This window comes from Haliotis rubra, unplaced genomic scaffold (assembly GCF_003918875.1).
Source record: "Haliotis rubra isolate DU_JTF1 unplaced genomic scaffold, ASM391887v1 Scf286, whole genome shotgun sequence".
NCBI lineage: Eukaryota > Metazoa > Mollusca > Gastropoda > Lepetellida > Haliotidae > Haliotis > Haliotis rubra.
The window spans coordinates 962,727-978,204 of record NW_025766953.1 but is presented as its reverse complement, the minus strand read 5'-3'; the positions used below and the strand labels follow the sequence as shown (position 1 = coordinate 978,204).

Sequence of the window (15,478 nt, the reverse complement as noted above, 5' to 3'; positions counted from 1 at the left end):
CAAAGTAACCTAAATGTGTTCCTGTAGATTCTTTATGGCAAACTTAACTCTGAAGAAAACTTACCCTTTTTCCATTGACTTGTTCAATGAGTTGATTGATGTCCACAGCATCCTTGTTGAATGCGTGGGGCCTGTGTTCCAGCACGGTCGAGTCCCCCACACTGTACAAGCTGATGGAGGACGACTCAGCTGAAGACAGACAAACCAATAGGGGTGACTATTGAGGGATAAACAACTATTGTGATAGCGATAGTCTATTGCAACACACTATTGTGATAGCGATAGTCTATTGCGACCAACTATTGCAATAGGTTTTTTTCTTCTTGAATTGTCTCATTTAGAGTAATTTCCCACATTTCCCAAAGGTTATATGAAATAAAAACAAGTTCAAGTAGTTCCAGTCTCTTTTAATAACTGACAAGAAACTTGATCAAGTAAACAGTTAAAACAAACTTATTGTTATTCACAATTTCAAACTCGAGTGCCATGCCGTGTTTGCCACCATATTTGTTTAAAGAACCACTAAACTTTGTTTTTTGTTACTCTTTTAACCATTACATATGAAAGATTTGTGGTTAGTCTTATGCTGAACACCAAATTTATTCTTTAAAAACTTGTGGTTAATTAATACCGAGCGATTAAAAGTGGCCAAAAAGTCGCCTGCTTCTCTCTCGCCCGCCAACAAAACCACAGACAGGTTACGTAACTCTGTCGCCAGAGCACTGCAGTGACGTCATATGAGGAACGATTTTCAGTTAGTTGTATAGAAAGTGTGTAGCATGCTCATCTTTGATGATTTCTCGACATCAACGGCGACATGCTGAATCGCTGCTTTGTCGCCAATTGCTCTTAGGGGTCGGGCGATGGTGTCACCATGCACAGATTTCCACAGGACCCGCAGTTCGTGCTAAATGGGTTATATTTGTTGAGTGCGGCTTGGCGCTGTGGAAGCCTGAAACGATATCTTACTTGTGTTCAGATCGCTTCAACGAAAGTTAAAGAATCAAAACTACTTACTAGTTGTAGTAGAAATATGTATATGATTGATGACCATAAAGATTTTCCATGACACAACTTGTAACATAACGATTTCTCCTCGAAGTGAGGTTGTGGTCGGTAACAATAATATTATAAGTAGTATTATATTGACACCCACCGCTGCCAAGAAATTGTTATTGTTATGTTATAATGCTTATGTCATGCAAAATCCTATTGGCCATAAATAAAATAAATATTTTACTACCAGTAGAAAGTAGTTTTGATTTTGTAACTCGGTGAAAACAAACCTAAATAGCATTTATCCTCAGACTGGCGGATGATTTCCCGACAGGGTGCTCTTTCATTTTGAAAATCGTAAAGTCTGTTAGAATTAATGAGATTATAGTTTGTTTTCATCAAGTTAGAAAATCAAAACTACTTTCTACTCGTGAAGCTAAATATGTATTGGAATCATAACCAAACGGATTTTGCATGACACAACTTATAACATAACGATTTCTTCCATGGAAGCTTGCAGGTGGGGGGCTAAGTGACAATACTGGCGCGGTAAATGTCTTGCTACATTCACATGGTTAATGTCCACTCACCAGTATGTAGATACTAGTCAATGTATACGCCTTTATATTTGGCCTTATAATCCTAATTAGTTTGTTATCATACGTATGCATTTTGAAACTAAATAAAAGCAGACGATCTGCTGATACTTATAGTGAATTTATAACAAAACTGTAATAGCTAGACATTTTATAGTTTGCCAATGTGAATCATAATCCGCACACACACCCTAGTGTATGTTGTCTGTCTCATTACACTTCACGGTGAAAACAATGATTCTGTTGAATGCTACGACAAATGAATAAAACAAAATGCAAATATTAAAATTAAAACAGATTAAAGTTATAGGCACAATATCAGGCCATTACCTTGTTCGAGGAATGTATCCATCAATATCACACAAAACTGTTCCAAATGATGTGTCTTTTAACAGTTTAATATACGAAAAAGTGATCAATCTTTTCAGGTATTGGTGTATAGTCTCATTGGTCACCCAAGATAGCACACCTGGCAACTAATTGCATAATGTCCGCCTTTCTTTAAAAACAGTAATTTAGTTAGCCAATAATGGGCAATCAATCAATGTATTGCCCGTTAATCTTTTGAACTAAGCACGTTGTTTTACGCTAGACATCTAATACCACGACAGAGTGTATTCAGTATAGATTAGTAAATTTACATACATAAACACTACCTTTTGACAATTCCGCTGTGTAAGATAAAAGTAATTAATCAATCAGCGTGTTATCGGTTAATCCTTTGATCGATGTTTATAATGTTGAATATTTACTGCAGACACAAGAAATGCCAAATGGGAACCTTTGTCGGGTAATCTAAGTGTGTTACCACTAATTATACCTGTTATAAATTCATTAACTGACCATCAAGTGAATGATGACAAATAACATGTGTAGGTTTATACCACCTAACACGGGTTACAACAAGGAGTATTAATTGCTGTATTGCATGTGAAAACTTATGGGCCGACACTGTTTTGAGAATACAAACAGATTTTTACATGACATGATTAAATATCGAGGTAAAAAACACAGAAATGGGATCAATTTAGATCAGTCATTATACAAATAGGGCCTAACGACACCAATCGATTTTGACAGAATCGTCTATGAAAACAAGTTGTAACTCGAAACTAGGCAAAGCAGGAGACAAAATTAAATGACAGTAGATTGTGAGAACATATAGCTTTCATTTTCCACAACAATTGTCACGATTTCAGGTTTATACAAGCCTGTAAACAAGATAATTTACCCCCTAAAATGTAGATGAATTCTGCATCGGCCCTCAAAGCTATTCCTCATATGACGTCACAGAGACGCGCCGCTCTGATTGGTTGAAATTTCGTTCGCGGGTGAGAATTGTGCACTGTTGTCAAAAAGGTCGATTTAAGTCAATTAAAGGTCGAAATGAGTAGTTTTAATCATGGGGTTTCATTTATAACGATGCCAGTTAGTGATTTATGTATTTGTACCCCCTAGGGTTTATGTGACCTTTAAGAAGTAACAGGGGCAGATAACTCTAAATCAAAGCGAACGAATCTGGTACCACCTGTATTTTGAACTGCTCATCTATCAACGGACGTCAATTATTAAACTATCGATAGTCACACATACTATCGATGCATCAATAATTTTTCGTTTCTACCATCTATTTATTGCTATTGGAGACTCAACAATTGCAACCACCGATAGTTTGATGTATTGTTACAGCCCTACAAACCAATGTTCACCAGGATGCAAACAATGGTGTACTCCATTTCTACAGATTAAAAAAGAAGACAAATAATATCCACTGTGAGTCTCATTGGATGTGTACATGAGTATGGATGAAAATGAATAAAATGAAAAATGAAAAACAAATTATGGGAAACTTTTGTTCATATAACACAGTCAATGTTCCAACAATCCATGTCTGATTTGGTTTACCCAGTGAGTCGGTCAAATGAAGGAGATCCCTATCAGTCTCTACAAATGGAATGACTGAGATCACAGGACACCAAGTATACACAGACTAAACTAAACCCAAGAGCAAAAAGTGCAATCAGTTAAAGTCTTAACATCAATAAATACATAACATGATTGTAGTCTGAAAAACATAACCTGCACCAATATCAAAAGTGTTTACAGACAAGAGTACAGTGATTACCCTGAACACCAGCTACAGGACACTCGCCAGCATCGTCAGATCTGGAACCAGGGCCAAAGGCAACCACATACACGGTTCGTCGGTGAAACGTCGAAGATACATTTGGATGTCTGGAAAGTACACATAAAGAAAAATAAACCTGAATCAAATGGATTTATCAAGAGAAATGTGCCTATGTACAAAGGTATACATTCCAAATGAAATCAGTGAAATCGAAAAGATAATAAAGTCAAACTTGCTTTGATTAATAAATAACATATCAGAATAATGTGTTAAAACGACTGCCATGCTCTTAGCAGATAAAACAACTGTATGTAACTCAGCTTAAATGCTGCCTCGAACAGTATTCAGTCATACCACTCTGTCCACTTAATGTGGGAGGAAAGTCCAAATTGTTGTCTGACATTTACCACTTTGGTAAAGCCCATTACCATTTGTGTACTTTAAATATACCATGAATCCTAACCATCTCAGATTCAAACCGAGCAGACAGGATGCTGGCAAACAAAGGGACCTAACTCATCACAGTCAATAGCTGCTGCTTGGATGACTTACCTGAACCCTCACTTATTATTGATGGTAGTCACGTTAGTGACTGCATAATTTTGAAAGAATCAAAAGTCGCCAAAGATATAATGCCAACCAAATTGACTAACAATGATCAATGAACAAAACAACTGGAGAACTGTAACATGCAAACTTGTTGAACACATTGCTGTAATGTTATACCAAAGGAATGTGGGCTGTGTCACACTTGATAACAAATGAAGAAAGACCTTGTATCATAGACCATGCTTGGTTTCTTATTTCTTGCTCCATGACTTAAGGAGTGTAACCCATGCCTTGTTACACAAAGCATACCGTTAAAATACATATCACACTAAAACAAGAAGACAAAGTCATCAATAACCCCCGCAATGGCAAAATACTCTATTCAGAAATCCAAAACTACCAAAAGGCACAAGTACACCACCAGACCAATCTATGTGCCAAGTTTGGTGAAGAAATAGTGAACTGTTTTAGAGTTCTGCTCCGGTAAAGAGCACTACCACCAATTTCAGTCAAAGTCGAAATTGTTGCCATGGAAACACCAAAAATATTTTATTCAGAAATCCAAAACTACCAAAAGGCACCAGTACACCACCAGATCTATCTATGTGCCAAGTTTGGTGAAGAAATAGTGAATGGTTTTAGAGTTCTGCTCCGGAAAAGAGCACTACCACCAATTTCAGTCTAAGTCGAAATTGTTGCCATGGAAACACCAAAAGTATTTTATTCAGAAATCCAAAACTACCAAAAGGCATCAGTACACCACCAGATCATGTAATTTTTTGAGTAAAATTGATATTTTATACTTATCCTGACTCATGCTCTTTTGCTTGTCTCCTTCCTCTTGCAAACATAGTGGAACACTTGTATCTCCCTAATTGAAGTTCCCTTCAATGTAAAATCACTAATTAGTACACCACGAGTTACCTCCATTCCACAAGCCCGGGAACGAGGGCGCCACCTCTACCCATGTGCCTCACTCTCTCCTCATATACTGAGCCCAACATTTGAATTTACAGGGAAATCCAAAGTGTTATTTGGGGAGGAAGGGAGGGCTGACCTCATAAGTCAGGATAAGTATAAAATATCAATTTTACTCAAAAATTACATATTTTTCCTTATCCTGACTCATGCTCTTTTTGTTTGTAGAATCCTAATGGATTGGAGGTGGGAATATATAATACTTTGGATTTTAATAATTAGTGATTTGAACTGTGATGATTGTAATAACCCTATGGGAACTTCATAAAGGCACTGAACTGATGAATTCCTGCTGCTAACTTATCAGCTGCCATATAAAGGTTATTACAATGTACTTATTATGATAAAGTATATATAACATTAATACAATGCTTAAGACTAATAGACTTAAGCTTGTTAATATGCTAGTATAAACTCCTTAGAGTTTGTTAGCTAAATTACTTTAAAATATAAACATAGTACTAAGCTTAAGATATGATTAAACTTAAGCTAATTATATAATAGCAAAACTCTTTTAGAGTTTGTTAGTTAATGTACTTATATGATATAGACATAGTGCTGAGCTTAAGATATGAATAAGCTTTAGCTACCTATATAATAGCAAAACTCTGTAGAGTTTGTTAGCTAATATATTTTTACAATATGAGTATAGTACTGTGCTTAAGATATAATTAACTTAAGCTACATATATATCTGTAGAGTTTATTAGCTTATAGATTAATAATGTAACCATAGTACTAAGCTTAAGATAAGATTAGACTTAAGCTAAATGTATATAGCAAAAAAAACTCCTTAGAGTTTATTAACTAATATACTTTTATGTTATAACCATAGTACTGAGCTTAAGATATAATTAAACTTAAGCTATATATATAATAGCAAAACTCCCGTAGAGTTTTGTTAGCTAATACATTTTATAATGTAACCATACTGCTTAAGATATGATGAAACTTAAGCTAATTGTATAATAGCAAAACCCTTTAGAGTTTGTTAGCTAAAATACTTATATGATATAAACCTAGTATTGAGTTTATGAAGGAAACCTTAAGCTACATATATAATAGCAAAACTCAGAGAGTTTGTTAGCTAATATACTTATATGATATAAACATAGTATTGAGCTTTGAAGGAAACCTTAAGCTACATATATAATAGCAAAACTCCGTGAGAGTTTGTTAGCTAATATACTTATATGATATAAACATAGTATTGAGCTTAAGATTTGAAGGAAAACTTAAGCTACATATATATAATAGCAAAACTCCGTAGAGTTTGTTAGCTAATACAAGTTATAATGTAACCATAAAGCTTAAATTATGATGAAACTTAAGCCAAATATATAATAGCAAAAAACTCTTTTAGAGTTTTGATAGCTAATATACCTATATGATATAAACATAGTACTGCGTTTAAGATATGAATAAGCTTAAGTTACATATATAATAGCAAAGAACTCAAGAGAGTTTGTTAGCTAATACATGTTATAATGTAAACCATATTGCTTAAGATATGATGAGACTTAAGCCAAATAGCAAAACTCTTTAGAGTTTGTTAGCTAATATACTTATATGATATAAACATAGTACTGAGCTTAAGATATGAATAAGCTTAAGCTACCTATATAATAGCCCAAACTCTGTAGAGTTTGTTAGCTTATATATTTTTACAATCTGAGTATAGTACTATGCTTAAGATATAATTAAGTTAAGGTAAATATATAATAACCAACTCTGTAGAGTTGTTAACTTATATATTGTATGATGTAATAATCATAGTACTGTGATGATAAAAAGAACTTAAGCAAATTATATATAGCATGTAGCTATTTAGTACTGTTATAAGATAAGTAGAAATCTGTAAGATTGACTTATCTTCTCCGAGGAACTGTCAACTGTTGTGCGAGGACCATGGGATCGAATTGGTGGATACCTGAGACGCCCTCGGTGATGATATCTCTCAGATAATGGTTGGCAACCACCATATCGATCTCCAGAAAATAAACCTCCATTATTTCAAATAACATTGTGTAGATCAATTGTAGAAGTTAGCTTCTAATATCATGAGTATTAAAAGCTCATGGAGGGTCGGATTGGGTCCATCCGCCTTGTATGCACGTAGTATGACAGTTCTGATCCAAACGGAGATATAGTAATGCGGAGATTTCATTCTGCGAAGTTGATGATAGAGGAAATAATCTGTTGCATTATTCCCTTCTGTTTGGTTCGGTGGAGATAAATTTACAGTGCTCTTGCTGGCCATCGTGATAGAATCATCGTGATCATGAAGTCCAAGTATGTCATCCAGGCGTTGTTCATAAACCTCACTTGTGAGGTGTTGGAGCACTATATTCAGATCCCCAAGTTGGAGGGTGAAACTTCCGCTTTAATTCTCCAATCAGAAAGTTTAAGTAGGTTTACTAACCATCTAGTTGTGTTAGTAGCTTGATTATGAAATTCAGCTGTAGTCTGAGACGCTGTGGATTTAGATCCACTTGTATCCCGTCGCCTAGGTTATTTCGCCTAAGTCCTTTGACGATGTAGGTGCACAACCAGGTGTGTCTGTCCTCGCTGAACTTTATGTAAAATTGCCTGACTGCCGCGGCCCCTCGCCCTAACTTGACAGGGGAGGTCTCTAACCTGAAGAAAGCAGCCCAATCATGAAGGTTCAGATTAACTGGACTGTAAGGAGGCTTGCTCGCTCACTGATATATAGTTGTCACTTGTAACGTAAGTCTTGAACTGTGAACTAAGATCGACCTCTCGCGAGGTCGCTGTCCAACGCGTCCAATCAGAACAAGGCATTTTGATTCTGTAGAATACCCCCGCTGTGATGTCACCGTGTAGCAGGAAAAACCTTGTATAAAATCTTGCCGCCGCTGATATTAGCATAATCGCCGGTCTTCACCGTAGCTTCCTCGGTTACCCGAAAGTGACCACTTGTTTCGAGGGTTAAAGGTAAACGCTGAAACCTCCGCCAAATACCTCGCCTGTAATATTAATGCTGGGTAGGTTATTTTCCTGGCTGTCGGAAAGTAACTTCAGTTTTGAATATAATTCACTTCCTTATATAAAGGTACAATAAACTTGCAAGTTGTCAGCTTGTAGACTGTATACATGAATGTATCGCCATAATTGTAGAATTAAAGCTGAACTTGTTGTACATATTTCTTCTCAGAAACTTTGACGATTATGAGTTATACTCGCTGTAACAAGGCTGCTGTTCAATTTCGATATTGAATTGTCTGCAGATTGGCGTAATGGTCACGCATGTAGATAATCGATCAGAGTCCGGGATTGCATATTCTAGCAATCTATAACGGAAAGGTTGATTTCTGTGAAGATCTATGAAACGCCGCTGACTAATTAATATAGCGACGCTCTGTGTTGTAAATAGCCTGTGCAATTGTCTTCACAGAGGCTTATAGATCGCATATGGCATACAGTTGATAGACAACTTATGCGATGTCTTGAACGGACTGACGAAAGTAGCTATATATGACGAAAGTGGCTAATATATGGAGACCTTGGAGGAGATTTCCTCGGTGGACGCCGGAGACTTCGCTAAGCTCTCGAAGTATCCATTCTAGATTTTCTGTGTGAGGTAGACTTGAGCCACTTAGCCTTCGCGACCTTCGCGAAGGTATCGAGTCAGAGCCCCGATCAGTATATATATAATATATGAGCTTGCTTCGCTGAATCCACCTCTGTGTTCAACAGGAGTGAGTGAGTGAGTGTTTTGTTTTACCGCGACTCAGCAATATGTGGGTCGGTGAAGCTTACTACTCCTCGCGGACGCCCCTTGTAACTGGTGAGGCTCTAGCTCCTTCGCTGAGGTGGCCTGGGACTTCCTTTAGCCGGCGTCTAGAATCCGATCAATATATGAGCGCTAGCTTCATACAGGGTGTGGTTCTTGCTGGTTCTGCATAAGTAGAGCCGAGTAGATCATCCTATCATCTTTCAGAAGTCGCGGTCACTTAAATCTGGTGATAAGAATCTCATTGATCGCTCTAGATCTATTAAGGTTAAGAACATACGCCTCTGGCGCTTTGAACTGTTATGGCTTTATGGTAGGCTGTGTCCACATACTGTGGCACCGCAGCAATCGAAGTCGATCGGAGGTAAGGTGATGGCGCTCTGCCTCGCCTTCCTTTATCAGGTATGTCTGCGCCGAAGTTGCCACTCTTGGAAGGTGAAGAGAGATCTAGGTTGTTTACCATCCAATATCGATCTCAGCGCCTGAGAAAATGATGCCTCCATCATTTTCTATCCCAGCATCGCTGATGAGAGGTTGATGCTCTTCTGATGGTGGACTGTGTATTTCTATCTCTATGTCGGGTGACGCCCGGGAGACCTGACTGTAGACTTGTGTGCAGACTTGTGTGGTGACCTGTGAGACGATCGACGGCGTGGTGATGTAACGAGGAGATCGGGCGCTGTGAACGGGCGCTGAGATCGTGGTTGGTGATCTGGCGCCTATGGGTTGACCTTCTCGGAGACCTGTGAGGAGAATGTTGATAGCTTCGCGAAGCTCTTGTGTAGTCAGGGTGTCCTTCGCTGAAGGCCTTCGCGAAAAGCTTCCTCTGCGTCCGGGTCCTGGGAACGGGCGATTTGACCTTCGCTGAAGGCTTCCGTGAGGTCTGATGGTCTGAGTCCGCGATCTAAGGATGAAGCCAAGGAAGGTGATGATCTATCCCGCTTTTCAGCAAGGCCTTCGGAAGGCTGTACATCTGGGTCCTTCGTCGAGGTGGTCTGGGCGACTTCCTTCGCAAAGGTGGCTTCGTCGTGGCTGCTACGCTGATGGGGGTGCCTCTGGGGTGTCGCTCATGCTTGGAACCTTCGAGAAGGCTCAGGCCTTGGGCTGGCTGCTTCTCCAGTCTGTAGTGGCCCTCCATCATGATCATGATTTGCCGCAACAGTTCATCTGGGATGGTCTGGCGATTTAATTAGTCGGTGCCCTCTCTGGCGATGTTAGCGGGCGGGCCCTCAGGGAAGTCGCCTGACGCCAGTGTAGAGACCTCAGGCTGCATGGCGATCTCTGCTGATGTCACTGTAGCTGTCTCCCGTCGCTTCTTGTATGCGACGCCGGGATGATGATCGGCTGATCATCGAGAGGCCCAGTTCAGCGGCTGGAACAATCTCGCTGAGAAAGTCCTAGTAGACTTCGCTGATTCCCCTCAGAGGTCGACGCTGCCCTGGGGGTGCTAAGTCTGCTGAGTGTTGGTAGCTTAACGGACCCTCAGGAAGAATATCAGCGTTGGTACATCAGGCTGCATGTTGATCTGGCGCTGACATCACTGTTGTCGACATCGGTCATTCTTTTGATGTATTATCAGGTATGATGATCGGCTGATCATCATACAGGCCCAAATCTGCGACGGGAACAATCTCGCTGAGAAAGTTCAAGTAGACTTCGCTGATTCCCCTCAGAGGTCGCTGAGATGCAGTAGAAACCCTCTAGTCTTCGGCCGCGACGATGGGATGTCTGGGGAAGCAGGACGCTTCTTGAGGCGGCGGACTACGCCCCACGCCTCCACCACTCTAGCGAACACCAGACGGAGGGGGGTCGACCAACAGCAGTAGACTGGCGAGGGGTTCAGGTGTATCAGTCATGGCTAGACTCTGCATACGCGACTCTATCTGCTGCGCGCGCCTCAAACGCAAAGTAATATTTATTAAAGGCAGAATTGATAAATTAGTACCGCAACTGCAATGTGAATAACATGAAACATGGCGCAGTACAGCTAGGCATATTAAATGCGGATCAGCAGCAGAATAAAAAACCGAATGTGCAACAGTACAGAATTTTATCAACGTAATCCACTGAAACAACACGGCCCGTGAATAAACAGTAGAAACACCACTAAATATCAATATATAATTGTTGAAGATACTAGCTAAACCTCTATAGATGTCTATACGAGGTAACTAACTAAATATAATCAAAGGATATAGTGTGTCGGGAGACACAGGCGCTCTCACGTCCAGCTCACTGGGCGAAGAAGGAGAGAGTGAGGCACATGGGTAGAGGTGGCGCCCTCGTTCCCACGCTTGTGGAAGGGAGGTAACTCGTGGTGTACTAATTAGTGATTTTACATTGAAGGGAACTTCAATTAGGGAGATACAAGTGTTCCACTATGTTCGCAAGAGGAAGGAGACAAGCAAAAGAGCATGAGTCAGGATAAGGAAAAATTATCTATGTGCCAAGTTTGGTGAAGAAATAGTGAACGGTTGTAGAGTTCTGCTCCGGAAAAGACAAAAGTGCACGGACGGACGGACGGACGGACGCATGCACGGACGGAGTCCATTTTAATACCCCCCGCAAAACGCGTTGTGAGGGGTATAAACAAATGCGCAAACACGTGAACACTACAATTGATGCTTTAAAAACAAACATCATCAGCAATATCTCCGAGCACATTGTACATTGTTATCATGCATTATTTATTACTTGTATTGCACATGACATGCACATGACATGCACATGACATGCACGTGACATGCACAGTCGTGCAGTATGAGACGCATCATGAAGCAGCCCTTACTTGTTTGTCATCACGTCATATATGCCGACACTGCCATGGTCGGTGCCGAACGCAAGTTGACCTTCCTTTGTGGGATGCCAGCAGAGCTGTTGTTTGGAAACACAAAGACATGTTCATTAGGCACCATATTGTTCTTGATAGACACATCATAATAATGGTGGTTATATAATATATATATACATCCACAAACAGGACACATTTTAAAGAGTGCTTTTCTTTACTTTTAAATTACATCATGTGGATACTGACATTTAATGTGTTGGGATGACTTGATTCTACCAACAATATGTTGATGGCTTCAGTAAGACACAAACCCATGACACACAATCAACTGTGTGTACTCACCGAGGTCACCTTGGACTTGATTCCCTGCCACAAGGTGTTGATGTCAAAAGGGTTGACCTTGTTGTTGGTGTTCCAAACACGGATGGTGTTGTCCCCAACACCGACAGCAACCCGACCTGTTCAACATTAAACAATCAATTTCAGCTTTCTATGTTTCAATGGTTAAAACCACTGGAGTGAGTGAGTGAGTGAGATAGGTAGTTTTGGTTCAGTCATTAAGTAACTTCAGTTACAGAGAATTTACTCATAATCTCTTTTTACACAGAGATAATGAATGCCATCAGAGCTCCAGATAAGATTTAGCTCATGTGGGTACTGTACCCACTGTATTTTTTTTGGAGTGGGTATTATGAATGTTGAGTGGGTATTTCATTTTCCGTTACCCACTGCTTTCAAATATGTGGGTATTTCAGTGATTTTACTCACCTAAGTATATGTCATTGAGTAAGTTTTCTAAGCAGGTATGTACTGCCTTATGTCATACCGAAGCAAAACCAACTTAAATATAATGGAAATGATTTCATAAAAAATCACTCATCCTATACTGACAGTACAACACTTGTCCTATACTAACAGTACAACTTGATACCAATCGATGTCTTTTTCACTATGCAAGTGATTTTTATAAATATATTCCGTACGCATAAGTCTTAAACTTTGTGCGTATCTAACAGTTTAAATGCGTAATTGGTACGCAACAATTATTTTTCAATGTGTAATTGGAAATTTTCTGTGAGTATTTTACCCAAATACGCAGCTTATCTGGGCCTCAGGGCCATTTCAGTCTTACAGTCACAACCAGATACCAGGATGACCACAATAAATGCTTTCTGGGAACAATGACATCTGCCAGATCACATATTGTCATAGTCATCTGAATCTTCTACTTCAGGATACTGCAGACATATTCTCATGCAGAAACATCAATGGACATATCTGGTTGTATATCAGCTATCTAAACAGAAGTACATCCTCTGGACGCACACTACTCTAACACCCTCCCAATCACTATCAGAGAAATTGACTGTAAAGACCATTTCAAAGAAGCCATAAAAACCCATCTGTTTACAATATCCCTCTCGTAGTCTTTCAGTCTTTCTTCTTCAGTGCCGTTGAGCAAATGCTTTTTGGAAACAGGCACTATATAAATTCATCATCATCATCACCATCATAATCATCCTTCTCCTCACCAGGATCAAGTGGCGATGTCTCCAAGCTGTACACGTGTCCCCCGAGTGATGGAATGGAGTAGACGGAACACTGACGCTCAAGGTCCCACAGAACAATCTGTTTGAAAAACAACACAATTATTTCATCTTTCAAATAACAAACCACAACCATTCTGTAACACAGAACCAAAACACATGTCTCTCCCTCCCCTGGGTACCCTCAACCCTTGGTTACCAACAGGTGTTACCTGTCCAGGATCCCCAGATGCATTCTTGCTAGTGAATAAATTGATCATATATCAAGGATGAACAGGTCTGAGCCTTGTGCCATTATGAGTATATGAACATTCTGAATTCAGAATATCCAAATTCATGGCATTATGCACATTATGTTTTTCTGATGCAAGACCAGCTTATCCCACAGATGCCAGTGGGATCTCCAAGTTGCAGTTTTGGTAACTAACTGCTGGCCACTCACCGTCCTGTCCATGCCCACAGTAAACAGTGTGTTCATCTCCTCTCCACCTGCACAGATGTTGAAGACGATGCGTGAGTGGACACGACTGTCTCCTGCCTGGAATATCTCCCTCTTGTGGCCCACCGGAGACAGATCCCACATCACAAGCTCACCCCTAGAGAAAGTCAGGCAGTGTTATATATCTAGCATTACAATAAACATAGTAAAGGGATAGTCACTTAAGTCACAGTCATTTGAACATAAAGGTTGTGATCAAATGTTATGCTTTGAGTTAATCACTTTGCAATATTCCAGCTTTGAGAAAACAGCCTGTAAATAATCGCAACTGGTACAGACATACAAGTAATCATGGTTATTGATGTTAAGATAACACAGATATCCAACTATCAGGATGTAATGTCTCCTTGTGCGACAATCAATGGTTGGACCAATTCTAATCAAGAATCCCAGGGAAAAGATTCATTTGAGGGACTCTTCACTTTTCATCTAGTAATATCTATCCACATGAGCAGCCATTTCAGAAGGAAAAGTTGACTGTCAAATTAGAAAGATTTAGAACCTGACAGGCCACCACAACAGACTGACTGAGTTTAACAGCTTTTGCAATACCAATATCACAGGGGACAAATGGGCCACATTGTGCCCATGTGGGGAATATTTATATAACCACAGGCTACCCCAATGCCCCTATATCCATCAGAATACAGTAAAGAGAGCTCTCCTATTTGAAGAATCCTACCCAAATGAGGATGACACAAGCTGTGTTGGGTTGTCCAGTGGCCAGTACAGGGACGTCCACACCTTGCTCCTCCCTTGACTATCTGTGTTGTCACGTCGGTTGCCTGTGTTGAGTGGGAGTTTCTTCACCTGGAGTTGCTTCCCCTGGCTGGACTTCCAGATTCGTATTGTTCTATCCCGGGATCCCGAAGCCAGCAGATAACCTTCCGCATCATCTCCTGGAGAAACAGGAATGTCAGGCATGCGTGAATGAATTGTTTATGTCTCAGTACTACCAAGACCACAGCTATATAATAGTACATGTAAACAGTTCAATACAGACTAGACCAACTAGTGCACAATAACATGACCATGATCAACTACTCTAATACAGACTTCCTTTGAGAGGGCATGAAGTGCTGGGGATGTGTCCTGCTTTCTGCTTGATTCCCTCAAAATAATTTCTCTGTCGTATTTACACTACAGGGCCCTTATTCTCGAAACGTTTGTAGCCCTAAGAACTCTTAACTTCGATCGTAGCCAATGTGTTAAGAATGGGCATAAGAAGTTCATAGGGCCACCAACATTTCGAGAATAACTTGCCAGATGGATATGTTTTGTCTTCATTATCCACAAAATGTTCGGGATCAAACCCTTTTAGCTGACAGTAAAATATACTGCAGTTAATGTATGTTATTGACCAGACATCAATTTAAATGCAGACACATTCAGAAATCTGTCATCCACATTCAGCAATGTCACAAAAAGGGGTCACAAGAACTTATCTAAATCAAAGGCAGTCTTCAGCATCACGAGCAAATGCTCAAACCAACAGCTTACCATCACGCGCAATGCTGAACTAAACTTTCGTCATCAATTTGATGAGCAAGCACTAAAGCACAAGGTAACACCATGTCCCATGATTCAGAATTGAACCTGGTGCAGTTGTCGCAGATGTAACTTTGTACATATGTACTAAAT

At 39.8% G+C, this 15,478-nt stretch overlaps 1 protein-coding gene across 1 annotated transcript in view; it reads right to left on the bottom strand.

The window, feature by feature from the left end:
- LOC124281616 (gem-associated protein 5-like) overlaps positions 1-15,478 on the bottom strand; it is a gene marked incomplete at its 3' end in the record, with an annotated part of 37,203 nt that overhangs the window by 15,631 nt on the left and 6,094 nt on the right. The window contains exons 4-10 of the mRNA XM_046717550.1: positions 14,520-14,736; positions 13,781-13,934; positions 13,324-13,420; positions 12,134-12,249; positions 11,789-11,874; positions 3,745-3,827; positions 65-189 (exon numbers count right to left, since the gene is read on the bottom strand). Of these exons, the coding sequence (XP_046573506.1) occupies positions 65-189; positions 3,745-3,827; positions 11,789-11,874; positions 12,134-12,249; positions 13,324-13,420; positions 13,781-13,934; positions 14,520-14,736 (878 nt within the window). The remainder of the gene's footprint in view (positions 1-64; positions 190-3,744; positions 3,828-11,788; positions 11,875-12,133; positions 12,250-13,323; positions 13,421-13,780; positions 13,935-14,519; positions 14,737-15,478) is intronic.